This window comes from Pempheris klunzingeri, chromosome 8, assembly GCF_042242105.1.
Source record: "Pempheris klunzingeri isolate RE-2024b chromosome 8, fPemKlu1.hap1, whole genome shotgun sequence".
Lineage (NCBI taxonomy): Eukaryota > Metazoa > Chordata > Actinopteri > Acropomatiformes > Pempheridae > Pempheris > Pempheris klunzingeri.
Genome location: NC_092019.1, coordinates 5,010,061 through 5,025,171, shown reverse-complemented (window position 1 = coordinate 5,025,171; position 15,111 = coordinate 5,010,061). Strand labels below are relative to the sequence as shown.

The 15,111-nt window shown below is 40.3% G+C and overlaps 1 protein-coding gene across 1 annotated transcript; it reads right to left on the bottom strand.

The window, feature by feature from the left end:
* Positions 1-5,593: 5,593 nt before the first annotated feature.
* Positions 5,594-13,295, bottom strand: LOC139205249 (antizyme inhibitor 1-like). The gene is made up of 12 exons (XM_070835406.1): positions 13,106-13,295; positions 12,335-12,457; positions 10,654-10,864; positions 10,326-10,499; positions 9,775-9,947; positions 9,281-9,415; positions 9,027-9,108; positions 8,861-8,935; positions 8,373-8,538; positions 7,952-8,067; positions 6,997-7,214; positions 5,594-6,873 (listed from the first exon to the last, which is right to left on the bottom strand). The coding sequence occupies exons 3-12, from the start codon at positions 10,753-10,755 to the stop codon at positions 6,759-6,761; spliced, it is 1,356 nt and encodes a 451-aa protein (XP_070691507.1). The 5' UTR covers positions 10,756-10,864; positions 12,335-12,457; positions 13,106-13,295; the 3' UTR covers positions 5,594-6,758.
* Between the last annotated feature and the right edge of the window lie 1,816 nt (positions 13,296-15,111).

Genomic DNA, 15,111 nt, shown 5'->3' with positions numbered 1-15,111 from the left:
CCAAGCTTCTTCTCTGTGTGTTGATTAGTGCACATGCAACCGCTCCGCTGGTTGGACCCCGAGCACAAACAGGAAATGTGTTAAATTGGACGGGATTGGCTTCAAGAAGAAAGGCAAGACTACTGTAATGAAAAATACTACACTTCCACACTCCAAAGTCTTTGTTCTCACCCAGTTCACCCAATGCATCTGTGTTTATTTGCATTTTTCAAGCACCTGCAGTAATATCCAGGTCCGTCACTCCTCCTACAGTGGCCGAATAAAGTGTCGTTTGTTTAATTCTGTAAAAGCTAAAACACACAATACAAAGGCGAAGACAATAGGATGTCAAAATATACGCCTGGCTGATCATTCAGGGCTCTCAATGTTGGAGAAAAACTGATAAACGTGCTTTTTTGTGCAGCTACAAACCATTGCAGTGCACATCCACATCCTATTTGACCAGAAAACATGAAATTAAATGCACCAATTTAATCTATTTCTTCTAGTATCATTCTGTATATTTCATTAGGGACATATCTTCCTAATGATTTCAGTAGCCAGTGGGGTTACGTTTTCATGTCCATGATTATAATTATTCTGCTTATTATGAGAATTACATGATATTTCAAATCATCGTTTTATTGGCTTTTCCAGCTACAAGCAAAAAATCTGTAATACCACAATGTAAGAATACTTTGTTACAAGTAAAACTCCTTAATTCAAAATCTTGCTTAAGTTAAAGTACAAAAGTATTAGCATCAAAATATACTTAGATTGGCTGAAGTATAAGTATTTGTTATGCAGATTTGATTTCAGAGCTAACTACATCATGTTATTGGACTATAATTATTGATGCATTAATGTGCTTATCGCTGTAATGTTGAAGCTGGTAAAGGTGGAGCTAATTTTAATTATTTTATACTGTATGGTATGATGGTATGGTCATATGCTGGGTAGCTTTACCCATAAAATATAACATAATTCTAATACCTGCAAAGTAGGAACTAAAGCTGTCAAATAAATGAAGTGGAGTAAAAAGTACCATAATTCCCTTTGAAAGATAAAGAAGTAGAAGTATAAGGTGGCATGAAATGGAAAGTAAAGTACAAGTACCTCAAAAATGTGTGTTAAGTACACTGATTAAATGTATTTAGATGAAAAATAGAATAAATAACACTATGACCTGAATACAGACCTGGATTCTGTTATCATTGGAATAAAGAAGTGAGCATATAATAACCACCATTCTGTTAGCAATCAGGACTTAATATCATGTCACCAGATCTTAAGGGAACAACATGGTTATACTTGGCATATTGTCAGCATCACTCGGGGAATGGAAACATTCATGTGGGACCTTGACTTTAATGCTGCTATTCTTACTCTAGAATTATATTTAAAAACCGAACCAACTCACATCTGAGCTCTATAACGGGAAAAGGACTGGGAGTCTGTTCATGTTGGGCTCCCTCCCATGGAAAATGTTGTTAGTGCGTAAAATCCCCACATCATCTAAGCCCTATGAAGTCCAGGAAATGATTTAAGCAGCAGTGGTGCAAGCATGCTCTGCTGGTTCAGAAATAAGAAAAAGACAGGGGGCTGAGATCTGTAGGCTTAAACCTGAGTGAAACTGACTAAAGAAAACTACAGACTGAGACTAGTGCTTGATTCTTGGCCCCTGTCCTGGGTCGAAGAGGGGGGAACTGGCCTAGATATGGCAGACATTAAGGAGAGGAGGGGGCAGAGGAAGTCATCTCATAGCATGGATCAGAGGGATGGCACAAGGATGCAATGCGATTGTGCAAATAAACTCATAATCCACAATGACTTTTGCACGTCTTGCTCTAAATTCACAATGCAAATCCTCTTTTCGTACAATAAAACTTTACAAAAAAATGCCTTCACTTTGTTTCTTAAGCAAATAAAAAGCTGTTTAAAAAGATAATAGACTAAACATTTTAATGTAAGTCGAAATCAAAGGGATACCCAGCTAATCTTTAGTTATCTCTCTAATCTACAGCCTAATCCAATAAAAGCTTTTGTCTTTTTACACCAGCAGGTGGCAGGGTTTACCTTTCATAATGAGATCAGTATTAGTCGCAGACAGCCAAGTATTTGTTCCATGTCCATGTGCATGTGTGCATATGGACATATAGAGGAACACAGCCTTCTGTATTGCGTAGCTTCAGGTCTCTATAATAGTCCCAGATACCATTTGTCAAATAGTTCTGCATTAAAGCAGGAGATCAGATAAATAAACATCCCAGTTGTTTATGTAACTGAGAGTTTTTGTTGTTGAAGGAGACGTCAAGATAGCATATTGCAGAAAGAACAGTTTCACTGCCCCGGGTCAGGTTCTTTATTTATCTGTCATCTGCAGCACAAGTTCCCACTTAACCGAAGCAAAGAGAAATGAACCTATTCTAACCGAAATTACTGATTTTGTTTTTATACCTTGCAGTCATCATCATCATCTGGACTTTAATAGATGTTTAATAAAGTAGAACAAGACAAATCTCACATCAACAATTTCTATTTGCATTTTTTAATGATTTACTTACATAATACTTCAGTGTTGAATGCTTTCTCATTGTCGTGAGGTGGGCAGTGTTCTTATGTTATCTAATGACGATAATATGTTAATACAATGGGCAATACTACAGATATCATTGTTTGGTATTAAACTCTTTTAATCATTTTAATCATTTAATCATTTGGTCATACTTTCTGCTACACATGTCCCGTGTCATGTGACCAGTAGAGGCAAAGCTTTAGGAGTTATTCTCAGTGTTTAACACAAAGGGTTAATGAAACCAGCTCCAGTGCTCTGCCAAAAAAACAACCCTGTAACCTTTTTCAAGAGTTAAGTCAAACAAAACCTCAGAGATCTCTGCAGCTAGTCTCTCTGGCGCTGGGTTATCAAATGACCTCTGGAGTTGTTAAATCAATGTGTCAGAATTCAATGAAAAGGGCCTTCAACGTGGACAAAAGACACACTGATAACTTATTGAACCATTTTCCGCATTCATTCATAGATCAGTGAACCAGCAGCAGCTCCTGTCAGTCACTTACTCCCAGTGAGGTAACACAATCGCCGGCTGGAGAGGGAGATTTTAAAATAACTTGTCTTAGTGCTGTCTGGGACATATCTCTGCAGGTCCGGGGCAGGACTGACTATGAGGGGGTAACTGTGCCTGTTAATACCGGGTCAGTCCAGGCCTCAAACACAAACCCTCTGCTCCAAGCACAGAGGCGCAGATGCTGCACAGCTTAAAGGGCATTATGCTGGCCTGCATGCACATGAGGAATAAAGAGGAGCAATAAGCTGTTCCACTGTCTTCTAAGAGGCTTTTACTTTTTTAGAGAGAGATGAACATCCATTTCTGTAGCAGCAAAAGAGAACAGTGACTCTTACTTGCTGTTCAACACGGTTTGAAAATTGGTTGGTATTGTGTAAGCAGCTATAATGTCTGGGGCAATGTTGCCACTATATTCTAAAAAAAAATCCATTTGTCCATTGAGGAATACCAGGAGGCTGTTGTATGGCCAAGAATCTGGGTCTCCATCGCATGCTTATAAAACTAGGGCAACCTGATTGGCCAGAGACCAGTAACAGAACACAGGACCCATGAAAAATGTGTGTTTTTGTGCCATTGCTGCTCACGTGAGGACCCTGACAATCCTATCAAGATAAAAGACTGAACCATGTTACACCACGACTAGTACTGCAGAGGTCACTCCATAATGTAGTTCTGCACAACACATCATTTCATAAAAGACATTTCTTGAATAGGAGGTATTATGTGCTTAGATCAGAGCTGCAAAAATCAATATTTCTATAATGACAATAGATTGAATGACACTGTGGAATGTGAAAGGTGTTGCTAGCAGTGGCAAACTGGGCAGCAGAGGCTTTTAGACTATTTCGGATCATTGTTTTGGTTTACATTTGTCAGGTCACCAGAAACATGCCTCCTAATAATTGCCAATGTTGCTCTGTGTCTGCCAGAAATGTGAAAATTCAATAGTTTGCAAGCAGCTTGCTCCATGTTACCTTTATAGGTTGATAATATGTCAATGTTTTGTTTTCAGCTTGTTCTGCTGCCCCCAAGTGACAATAGTAGAATATAACAGAATAGAATACAACAGAATATATCATTATAGTCCAGCAGGATGGAAAATGTACTTCAACTCACCAAAGTACAAGAAACAGCATAAAGAGACAGACAGACAGACAGTTGGTAAAGCAAACACACAGCTCACGTCAGTTTGTGGTTTAGATCTTATCAGTCACCTGTTGAATTAAGGATATTGATGGCACTTGGGATAAAGGACTTCTTAAATGCATTTTTAGTTGCCAGAGGGACCCAATAGTGCCTCCTGGAGCTCCATGAGCTGCCAGGATGCTCCTCACTTTCCTCCTTGTTCTCTCTGTAAAGGGATTTTGGGGTTTGCCAACTAAGATACCAATATACACACATAATCATACACAAATATATGTAATAATACATATACACCGAGTAAAGTTAAATCATATGGTCATATGATAAGTGTGGATATGGTTTTTAGGAGCAAGTTTATCAGTGAATAAATGAATAAACCTGCTTTCCTTACAGTGTGTAACAGTCCACACAACTTAGAGGCCACAGATCCACCAGAGCAGCAGACTTACATCAACAGAGGAGACTCCTCTGCACACACACACACACACACACACACACACACACACACCGCTGCCTCTCAGCGATGGTTCCAGTGTACCGGTGTAATCTGCAACACTTCGGATGGCTGCTCCTGTAATGTCCATCCCACAGATTCTCTCGAGTTCATACAAAAGACTCTAAAACAGATTTGAGCTCTGAAGATGAGACTCTGGGGGGAATATTGTGTCACAGCCTAACTCTAATGCAGTCACGCCACAGAGACCTTTCACTGTGACAAATGTGGTTGAAGCCAGTCAGACCCAGATTAGTCTTTTAGGCCAGGATAATAACTCAAACACACCTCAGGTGGTCTCCTCTTTCCCGTCCAGATTCTTCCCATCTGCTCTCCTTCCAACACCGCTGTGCAAAGACCTGACAAAGCCTCAGAGTCAGAGGTAACACCCACTACCTGTCCCATCAGAGCTCTCACCTCAAGGCCCATATGAACTGATGCTGGTACGAAACGAAGGATCTGACACCAAAAAATGTATGAAAACACTGAACATTTTTTACTTTTTATCCATTTTAAAAAGGATTTTGCACAATGATGTTTTCTTGTAGGGAAAATGGAATTCTTTACTGAACTTGAACACATATATTTTGTCTTGGTCGTGATGATTTTTAGATGTTTCTGGATCTGTTTTAAAATAGATTTTGTCCTGCCTCTTTTTACACACCATAACAAAGACTTACAACTCATGTTGGTCCTCCATGGTTTTGACCCTTGTGAGAGATTTAGTTCCTCAAACCAAATCCCCTTCAGCCTGTGATCACATTATCCAGGAGGGGAATTGGATTAAGTCACTGTATTATGAAACCATTTCTGGAGGTGGTTTCCTATCAGTGGATAGGTCGTAACAGCAACAGGGTTTCACCAAGAAATGCTAATAAACACACAGACACAGTGATTCACAGTCCAGTCAATGAGGTTTTTATTACTGTTTACGTTGACAAGCACAAATATATGTTTTCAACAGGCAAATGCCCTATAATTCATCATGCCTTTTTTCCCCTCACAGATTGAAAGACAACTTTACAGATAGATGATGCACACTTTGCACAGTTGGGAAATAATATTCTTTTAACATTCATGTTGAAAAACTAGTTTTAAACAAATTCAATAGAAATGTCGATAGGAATAGCAAAGAAGGGCCCTAGGATTATAAATTATGTTTTAAAAAGACCCCATTCAATGTCAGCTGATTCGTTATCCACCAACACTTTCCCTGTTCCATCTGCAGCACATGCTATCTAGTAAAAAAACCTGCTTTGCTATGTCGTGACATAGCACTTACATGCCGGTCCGTCACTAGTCTGCGAGCAAGCTACTCAGCACTTCAGAAAAACACTGAAACTCAGTTTTACGTGTGAATACGGTGCCAGTAGCTTCCCAACCACACAAGAGCAGACTGAACTGATCATTTTTCCAGGAGTGCATATCATGGAGACACTGTACGTTCATCAGACTGGCTTTACTTACTGAATCAAACAGACAAGTAAATGCACCTCCATATGCAAGCCTCCCTTTCAAAACACTGAGAAGGACAACTGATTTTAAAGGTAATAATGCAATCAAGCTGAAATCACACAAAATTAACTATACAACCAATTAAAATCATAAATACACGTCCTGTAGCGAAGCAGCCGACAAGATCTCAGCACTGTGTTTGCATTTAAATACGCTGCTTCACTCTGGGATACAATTCTTTCTTTACAAGACTGACAACAGCAATGGACATACAGATAATATAACGTGTCAAATATAATCATTTAAAACCATTACAGTGTCAACTGTAATACCAATGGGATGCCCAAAGCAAAGGGAAGAATGAATCTGTCTTTTTGGAGTCATCCATTTTGTTGCATACTAACTAACACCTACTTGGGTTTCCTAGTCTAATTGCTTACTTTACTTTACATTCGGGTTTGTGAGATGAATTCAGTCTGGTCCCAGCAATTTCAAGCACTATCTGCACAGTCGGTTCAGTTCATTCCAGTGGAATGTAGGCCAGAGGAAGCTAGCAGCAGAAACCAGTAAAGGGAAAACTGAAAGTCTTTCTGGTCTGGTGATTGCTAAGCTGGGACCGACAGTGCAGCCTCTGTTTGGCAGGAATTGAGGAAATAAGGGACCAATGAGAAGTTCTTGAGTGAAGCCTCGTGGGTAACTCCAGAGTCCTGCATCTCAAACCTGGTGGAGGAAAATGGCCTTTAATAGAAGACAAAATCTACATCTTTTTGCACAGAGAACATTCTCAAGGTTTTTATATGTTCTGTGGACACACCCCAAATACTCCACCCCTGAGTTCCTTACCAGTCTCTAGATGAGATGACATAGTATACAGGGGGTGGTGGTGAGTCTGTGGTGGTGCACAGTGGCTGACCCAGGCTGTAGGCCCCCGCTTGGGTGAACACGAGCCAGTCTCCGACGTTGAGCTCAGGCAAGAGACAGTGCTCCACTACCTGGTCCATGTCATCCCCAGAGGGCCCCCACAGGCTGCTGCTGAACACTGGGGCATCCAGGGATGTGCTCTGCCAACACACAGACCAGAGATCATTGGTTAAGTAGTCCAACGCACAACAATCTTCATCAGCTGGTGATGAGAACTGTATTCACAACACACATTAAACTGGATTGAATTTATGTTGACAAATCTTAAAACCCAGTTAAGAAGAACATAGAAATGACCATCAACAAAGATGCACCCATTGATTTTTGGTGACCTGCCACTCTGTCTCAGATATAGCCGATTCACACGCTGGCCAAATTCACACGCATGTGCTCCACGACGATTCACTGGTAATGTTGTTAATTAGCTAGCTTGCTAATCACTGCACTGATTCTGATTAAATTCTGCCATTTTGAAGTGAGGAACAACGACCAGCCCTATCACAGACATTGCGGCTGAAATGAAAATAACTGTTGTTGTGATCTTGCTAGTTGATGTTAGTTTTGTTCTCTTTGCCTTTTCAAGACATAGAAAATAATTGGACTCAGTTGGACTACATTTGTACAATTTTGTGTAATGTGAAGCACTTCATACTTCAAGATTTGTTTGAGTGAGAGTTTTGTAACCTGGTGCAGTTTAAGAGAAAATGTTTAGTTTTTATACAATTCAATTTTCCACTTAAGAAAAGCTGTTTGTGTATGCAACTATAGTTCTTAAAAAGTCAGAATCAGAAATCAGAATTGGCAGGTCAGCCTTAAATAAATTGCAATCAGTGCATCCTTTTGCTTTGTTCACATCTTGACCCACTGGGAATCTCACCTTGTGAACAGTTGGAGCAGTGATGAGTGTTTCAGAGAGTTTGCTGGCAAATGATCCATACACTCCCTCGTTCATGAAGTACTGGAACTCTGGCTCATCGTTGGGAGATGGATCATCTGTTCAGAGAGATGATAGAAAATCGAAGGTAAGGGATTCCTTTTTCAACTCGCTGCTGATATTTTGTTTCATATTAGGGTTCGTGTTGTTCTCTTTGGCACATCTGTTAGCTTGACTTTACATAATGCGTCAAAATGAATCTTTCATAGAACAGTTGCATAACATTTTTACAGCTGCAATGCTGCCAAATTCTGGACGTTCAAAATGGCAGCCCTCCTCATGGTCCTACAGTATGCTGTGTAAAATCTAATATAATATAATATCTTTATGATTGTGTGCCCTGGGTAAATATCCCGCCACTGACCGTGCGCCTGGTCCTGGTGATCGCGTGCCACCACCTCCTTGGAGATGACGTTCACAGCCAGAGTGAAAGCAGACGACACAAAGAAGCTGCCAGGCTCAGAAATGATGGAAACTCCAGTAGAGGTAGGGAAGTACAGGTCCACCATAGACATGACTGCACTATTGATCTGCAACAGAGGTGACACCGGTACAACAGCAGAAGTCAAACTCGGTAGACCTTTAAAAATAACATTTAAGACATCATGTCATGACTATGACTATGACCGGGCAGTACAATGTCAAAACCATGTCAAGGTATATTTTGAATATTTCATACTATGACTTTTGCTCCCCATAATTTCAAAAGAATGTGATTTAAATGCAGTACAAGTGACATTGTGGTGATGGCTGCAGTGCCTCTTTATTGTTACCAGTGTTGCTTATACAGGTTATACTCCCCACAGTGGTCTTAATGATTATCATGCAAAAAGCAGATACAAAGATACTGACCAGTTCCAGTTGGGCCTCAGAGCCACTGAAGCCGCCTCCAATGTCTAGGATTTTCATGTTGAAGCCAATTTCCTCCTGAGGGAGACAAAGGCTTGTAAATGTGTAACCGAAACACAAGCGAGTACCCAGAACATAAAGCAGCATAACAATATTTAACATGACTTACCCCCATATCAAAGACACAGCGGGCATCAGATATGGCATGAACGTACACCTGGTCATCCTCGCAGGAGCTGGAAATGTGAGACCTGAAAGGCAAGAAAAAAAGGCAGTTAATGGTCAAACTTCGAAATAAGTTAAAATATTATCCTGTCGCAGGTTGGACTAAACAAATTGCTGATGTGGTGCTTGTACACAGTTTGTACTGTATGTTTCCTCAAAGTTCTTCATAACCAGTTACGGTAGATTCCTGTGGCTCACCTGACCCCAACCACCTGCACACCCAGCTCCTTAGCCCTCTCCAGCAGATGCCTGCAGTCCTTGAGGGTGCAGCCAAATGTCATGCTCATCTCATCGTCCTGGCTAGACGCTTCTGTCGAAACCTGTAGCAGCAGCCTGAATCAAATACAGGATCTTGGTTACTGGTTTGCTGAGAGAAAAAGGAACCGGATGAATTAAATCAAAGTGGTGCACAACAAGAATGAGTTGAGAAGCTAGCATTAAATCCCAAAATGCCTGCAGCTGAGACCAAGCCATTTTATTTAGCTTGATTTGACACAAATCCTTATGTTTTTGGCGATCCTAACATGCCAGAGGATGGGGAACAACAGACTGCGTTTCAAGTGATGGGGAGTATCTAATGATGCGTAAAAAGTGGCACAATTGCACAAAGCAGACTACCTGACAACGTTACAATAGCAGCTTTCATGGTACATGATCACTGGCACTAGGACTAATACTTGTCAAGGACTTACTTGGCATTGGGGTGGCAGCGAGAAATCTTGCGTAGCTCCGCTTCATTATCACACACCAGGAGGTCAATGCCATTCTTAGCAGCATATTTAATCTGGGACACTTGTTTGCAGACACCGCTGTAGATGATGTCTTCCGAGGGAATACCGTGGGTCTGCACCAGCTCAAGCTCAGACTGAAATACAAAGAGACAAAGACAGAACAATATACCATTAATATACTGTAAGTGGACTAGTGAACAGACATTTAATCACAACTGTACATCCTCTATGCTTTACTAAAGACACAATATATGATAAACTATATATGAAAAGACCAAGAGTTGTCGAATATTAAAATGCACTAGTACTTGATTTGGTGGACAAAGAGGTGGTTTATCACTGGACCTAATTTAGTAACCTGTAAAATAAGGGTATCGAATCCTTTAAAAACACTTAACTAAACAATGTCAAGCTAAGAATGCAGCTTAAACAGCGAATACGTCAAATGTTCTTGTTTTCTGTGGAGAAACTTGTGCTGATATCAGCGATCTAACATGTTTGTGAAAGAGTACCTTGTTAGCACAAATGAATCCAGTGCCTAGGGCAGCAAGAACTTCAATAACAGCTGGACTGCTGTTGCATCTGACAGGATAAAAGGGTCGAATTTGGGCCATGTGGGTTCGCCAGCGAACATGCTGCCTCATTATAACTCCCAGGTCTGCTACAAAAAATGCATTCTTCTCAGACTGCGGAAGAAGGAAAACATACAAGTGAATGAATCAGGATAAAAATACTGCAAGCTATTGCAAACACGTCTGTATGTAACCTTACCACGTGAAATAATCAATGCTGTAACTACAGTAACAATAACCTACATGGTGTTGCAGTGAGACCCCTTACCAGAGTTTGTTCATAAATGTGACTGTCAATCACGTCACAGAGGGCCGTGCCTCCATCCAGCAGGCCAACAGAATACTGTGGTTCATCAGTGATTCCTTTCATCCTCTCAACCGTTTTCTTCTAATCCAACAGGCATAAAGAATGTGGCTAGTCCGAAGTGGTCTTGCTCGCTCCCTCTCGAGCCCCTGGGGTCCTAGACTTATGCAACAAACTGTACAAGAAAAAGAGAAAAGTCAACAGAGGATACAAAGTTCAAGCAGCAAAACAAAATCATATTTGGATTCATATTCATTGATGCTGTCCAACTCTTTTTCTAGTTTATTCAGTAGCTGGAACCTAAACCTTTCTGATGAGTTCCCCAATCAAACAAGTCATTTTCAGTGAGCATCCAATCAGATCACAGAGCAGGCTCCACGTTACAGGATGGCTTTGTGGAAGAGGCCTATTCTTCTGAAAAGCCGCTGTGAAAACACAGAGTCTGGGGCACAGGGTTCATTTACTCTACCATCAATTACTCCCAACAATCACCATGAATCCCTGAACTGGTGACCCGTAAAGGTTCTTTTTGATGGCATTAAACAAGGTACAATACTGGCGGCGATGGTGTCACAACTTTACTTTCAGTGATGTTGCACAATACATCAGAGAAGCAAAGTAGTCTGGACCGGACCAGATGGGACACGGCTGTGGCTTTGGGAGGTTAAATAGGGAGAACAACAATGTGCCTAGAAAGCTGGCTGTATTGCTGACAACTCTGACAAGGCAGGGGCTGCTGCTCCAAAAAAGGTCAGTTACAGACAGACATTTTCCACGGAAGAAAAATCATTGGATGATCAAGATACTGACACAACCCTGGGGCAACAAGTGGAACAAAGTCTGCATGATAGTACGAAGTATGTTGTCCTTTCTATATGATTAAAACACTTTATGGGCCAAAGTTTCCAATGTTCTAAACTGTAACTGTAAAAATACCTGAAAGTGGCAAATGATGGTTATTACTTCCCCAAACAATGTGAAGTCTGATAAGTTGTATGTGAAATACTGCGAGTGATTAATAGACACTCTGTAGGTACAAAAACATGTGTAGGCTTTAGTTATTAAGTCTGCTGCGGAAAAAAAAGGTTACATAAAAGGTTGGGAGACGGCTCAACCCTGTCATCTCTTTAAAAATCAACCACGACTTTATGTAACTTAGGAAATGCTTAACTATGACAGCCGTAACATTTCCCCTTTGGACGAAATAATGACGTCAGTGGTTAGAACAGTTCTGTTACATTACAAAGCAGAAAGAACTGCATTAAAATGCCGTCACTATTAGCAGGAAACATTACAACTAAATCGGAAATGAAAACTGCTACAGATAAAAGCAGCTCAGTACAAGGCATCCTGTTATTTTAATAGCAGTGCTGAAAATAGAGAGGCATGATCTAAAATAATTATAGACTGTGATTCATCTGGGGCATGCAGGTTGTTGACGCGTCTTTTTTATTCCTTCTGTCAAAGAGATTTGGTGAAACAATTTGGCACAATGTGTTATCAAGCAATGGTCTGATTTAGCCAATAAAAGAGACACACATACACAAACATGGCTTTATTGCATATGTTTCTACTATGAAAACATTCTCAATCACATAATCAAAGAGGGTGCGTTAGTTCTTCAATTTACACCTGATTTACTCACATGGATGAGTCCCTGGGATGAACTCGTCCACTATCAGCTAGGATCCCAAGGTGGCTCGGCGTTGAAGTCAAATGGCTCTCGGTATAGAGCTGCCCCTAGATCTTCTGGATAGTTATTGTACACCTGCAAGGAAAGACGAGGAGACTCAGAATCAGTCGCTGACAAAGAGAGCAATCATTTCCCCACTGGCTGCGGGTTACTTTAACATTTAAGTAGTGTTTGGACAATCAAATCTGTTCAGTGGTAGCTAGGGGTCAACATTGGTGGGGCAGCTGAACAGGCAAGTGTGGGAAGGATAGCATGGGAGTTTCACATTGGTATAGAAAAAAGATTGTTTGTATTTAATTTGTATGTGATACATATTTTCTGTGATTATATTTGTTTGATAAATGTTAGCCTAATTGGGACCATGGTCCGCAATAAAGTAAACTGAATCGACGCAATCATGACAAGCAGTTTTGAATTAGATTTTATACATTTTATATTTCTGACATAGCTACAGTTACCCAAGTTAGCTAGCTAATTTTAACAGGTCCTTTTTGCATTCATTGGTAACGTCAGCATAAGGTATTAGCGTTAGCTACCTGGCCACATTCAATATAAGTAATCTTTAACTAGATCCAGTTGCTAATTCTATGGTGATAATCCTACTAACCATACCTTTAATCTCGTATAGCTAGCATTCATAGCTTGTTGGTAAGATGTCGCTGTGCTACCCGGTAGATGCTAATTAGCATGCTAACAACGCGGTTAGCTAACGTTCATACTTACGTCTGCTGAAAACCCAAAAGAGGGGACAGAACGCTTTTTCTTTTTAGGCGGAATTTTTAAAGAGTGGTGGGGTTACTAAAAGAGAAAAGAACAACTGCCATGGACGTGGTGGACTGGACCGAGTTATTGTTGTCGATGCGAGCTTGTACGGATCATTTGTCACGACCGAGCGGAAGGCAGCAACGGCGGAGGTCGATGGACCGACGGACAGGAGCGGAAAGCGCTTCAAAGTAAACCGTACGACATCCGGTTAGACTATCAAAATAAAACACATATTGACATTAACCAACATGTTTGAGTGACGAAAAGCACCAAAAGTGAAGGTTAAAAAACACAGTGCCATAAATATAAATGTAATAAGGGTGTTTGTTTCAGAAAATGTTCATTTATTTTTTGTATGACTTAAGAATTACAAATATTTAATCTATAGTAAACTGTTTTCCGGTCTGCTTCTACCTAAATATGAGAACATTGACGATTTTTAGATGGGCGGAGTTTAGAGCTGTCAACCCCAAACACACCGACCTCAGTTATACAGCACAACAGGCGGTGACATGTGGAGCATTTGTTAACAAAGCCCGTGGGTGACGGCGAAGCAAACTTGGAAACATACATCATACTTAATATGAGGGTCTAGTGGTCCTCCCCCAGAGAAAAATAATTAATTTTAATCAGGTTTTCTGCAGTTTTGCACCACTTAACCTCTTAGATTGATCACCTACACTTAATACACTAGACATCACCTACTAGTCTAGATGAGTTAGACTGAGGGTGCTAAGATAACCAAGAATGCATTAAGAACAATATATCATTGGGTGAATCAGGACAAGAAATGATCAGAAGAAGCTTCTCAGATATAATTACCTGATTGTGGGAGATTTATTCTGACAAAGGAAAAAGTGGGTTAGCAAAAGTTTGCTTGCCCCAACTGCATAATGAGGATGCATTTGCTCCATTGCTCCATGAAAAAGCCACAAAATAGTGTATTAATTAACTTTATCCCTAACTTCCAATAGTAATAGTGATGATAATTATAAATACAACCAACAACAACAATACTACTACTACTAATAATAATGATAACAACAACAAAATAGTAGTAATCTAAAGATTAGTATGCTATCAAGTTCTACTAAATTCTTAAATACCATACAATTTCCAGCATTTTTCAGAAATCTACCAAAAATAGTGAAAGGAAATGTATCTAGCTGACTGTAAGCTATACAGTATTTAAAGTATCATAACCTGCTTATACTGTGCATTAATTAGGCTCAAGTCAATATTTCCAATAAGTACCTGTGTTATGTCTTCATTGTGTTCCCCATGGCTCAGCAATAAGGACAAAATGCTGTCCAATAAAGTGAGCAGAATTTCCCTTTTGTTCTGTTGCCAAAATCAAAAGTCGTGGCGCATCAGTCCCATGAATAATACGCAGATAGATGCATGTCTTTTGCCCAAAGTTCAAGTTCAAACTGGATGTTCCCGTCCCTTTGCCTTTGTTATTGAGAAGTTGTGCCTGCTTCTGAGAATGCAGGGTCTGGGGCAGCGTGTTTTTTCCAAGGAGATACATTTGCATGTCTCCCTCCTCAACACTGGAGGAGGAGGGTGCCAAGGAAAGCTGGGCTCCTGTTAGCTAAACAGAAGGGAAGTGTTTTCTCTGGGGCTGCCTTGACTCCATATCAGTATCTACATCATCCTGGCCTTAAGAATCACAGACCTGAGCATAAAATCCCCAATTCAAATATCCATGTGTCTAATTACACAGTGTCATCGCTTTTTTTTAATGCATCTTTGCAAATTACATGAAAAGAATTTCTTTGCAGATTTTTAAGACTTTCAGTTTGTCTCAGTTGTAATGATCCACTCATGTCTCATGTATCCTGGAGTCAAAGTCCATTCTCAGCCGTGTCTGTACAGTCTTTAGTCACTCAGTGTTCCCTTAGTTCAGTGTTTTCAAGGAGTTGTTACAGAGTGACAGGGACATACATTACAGTACATTGTTATAA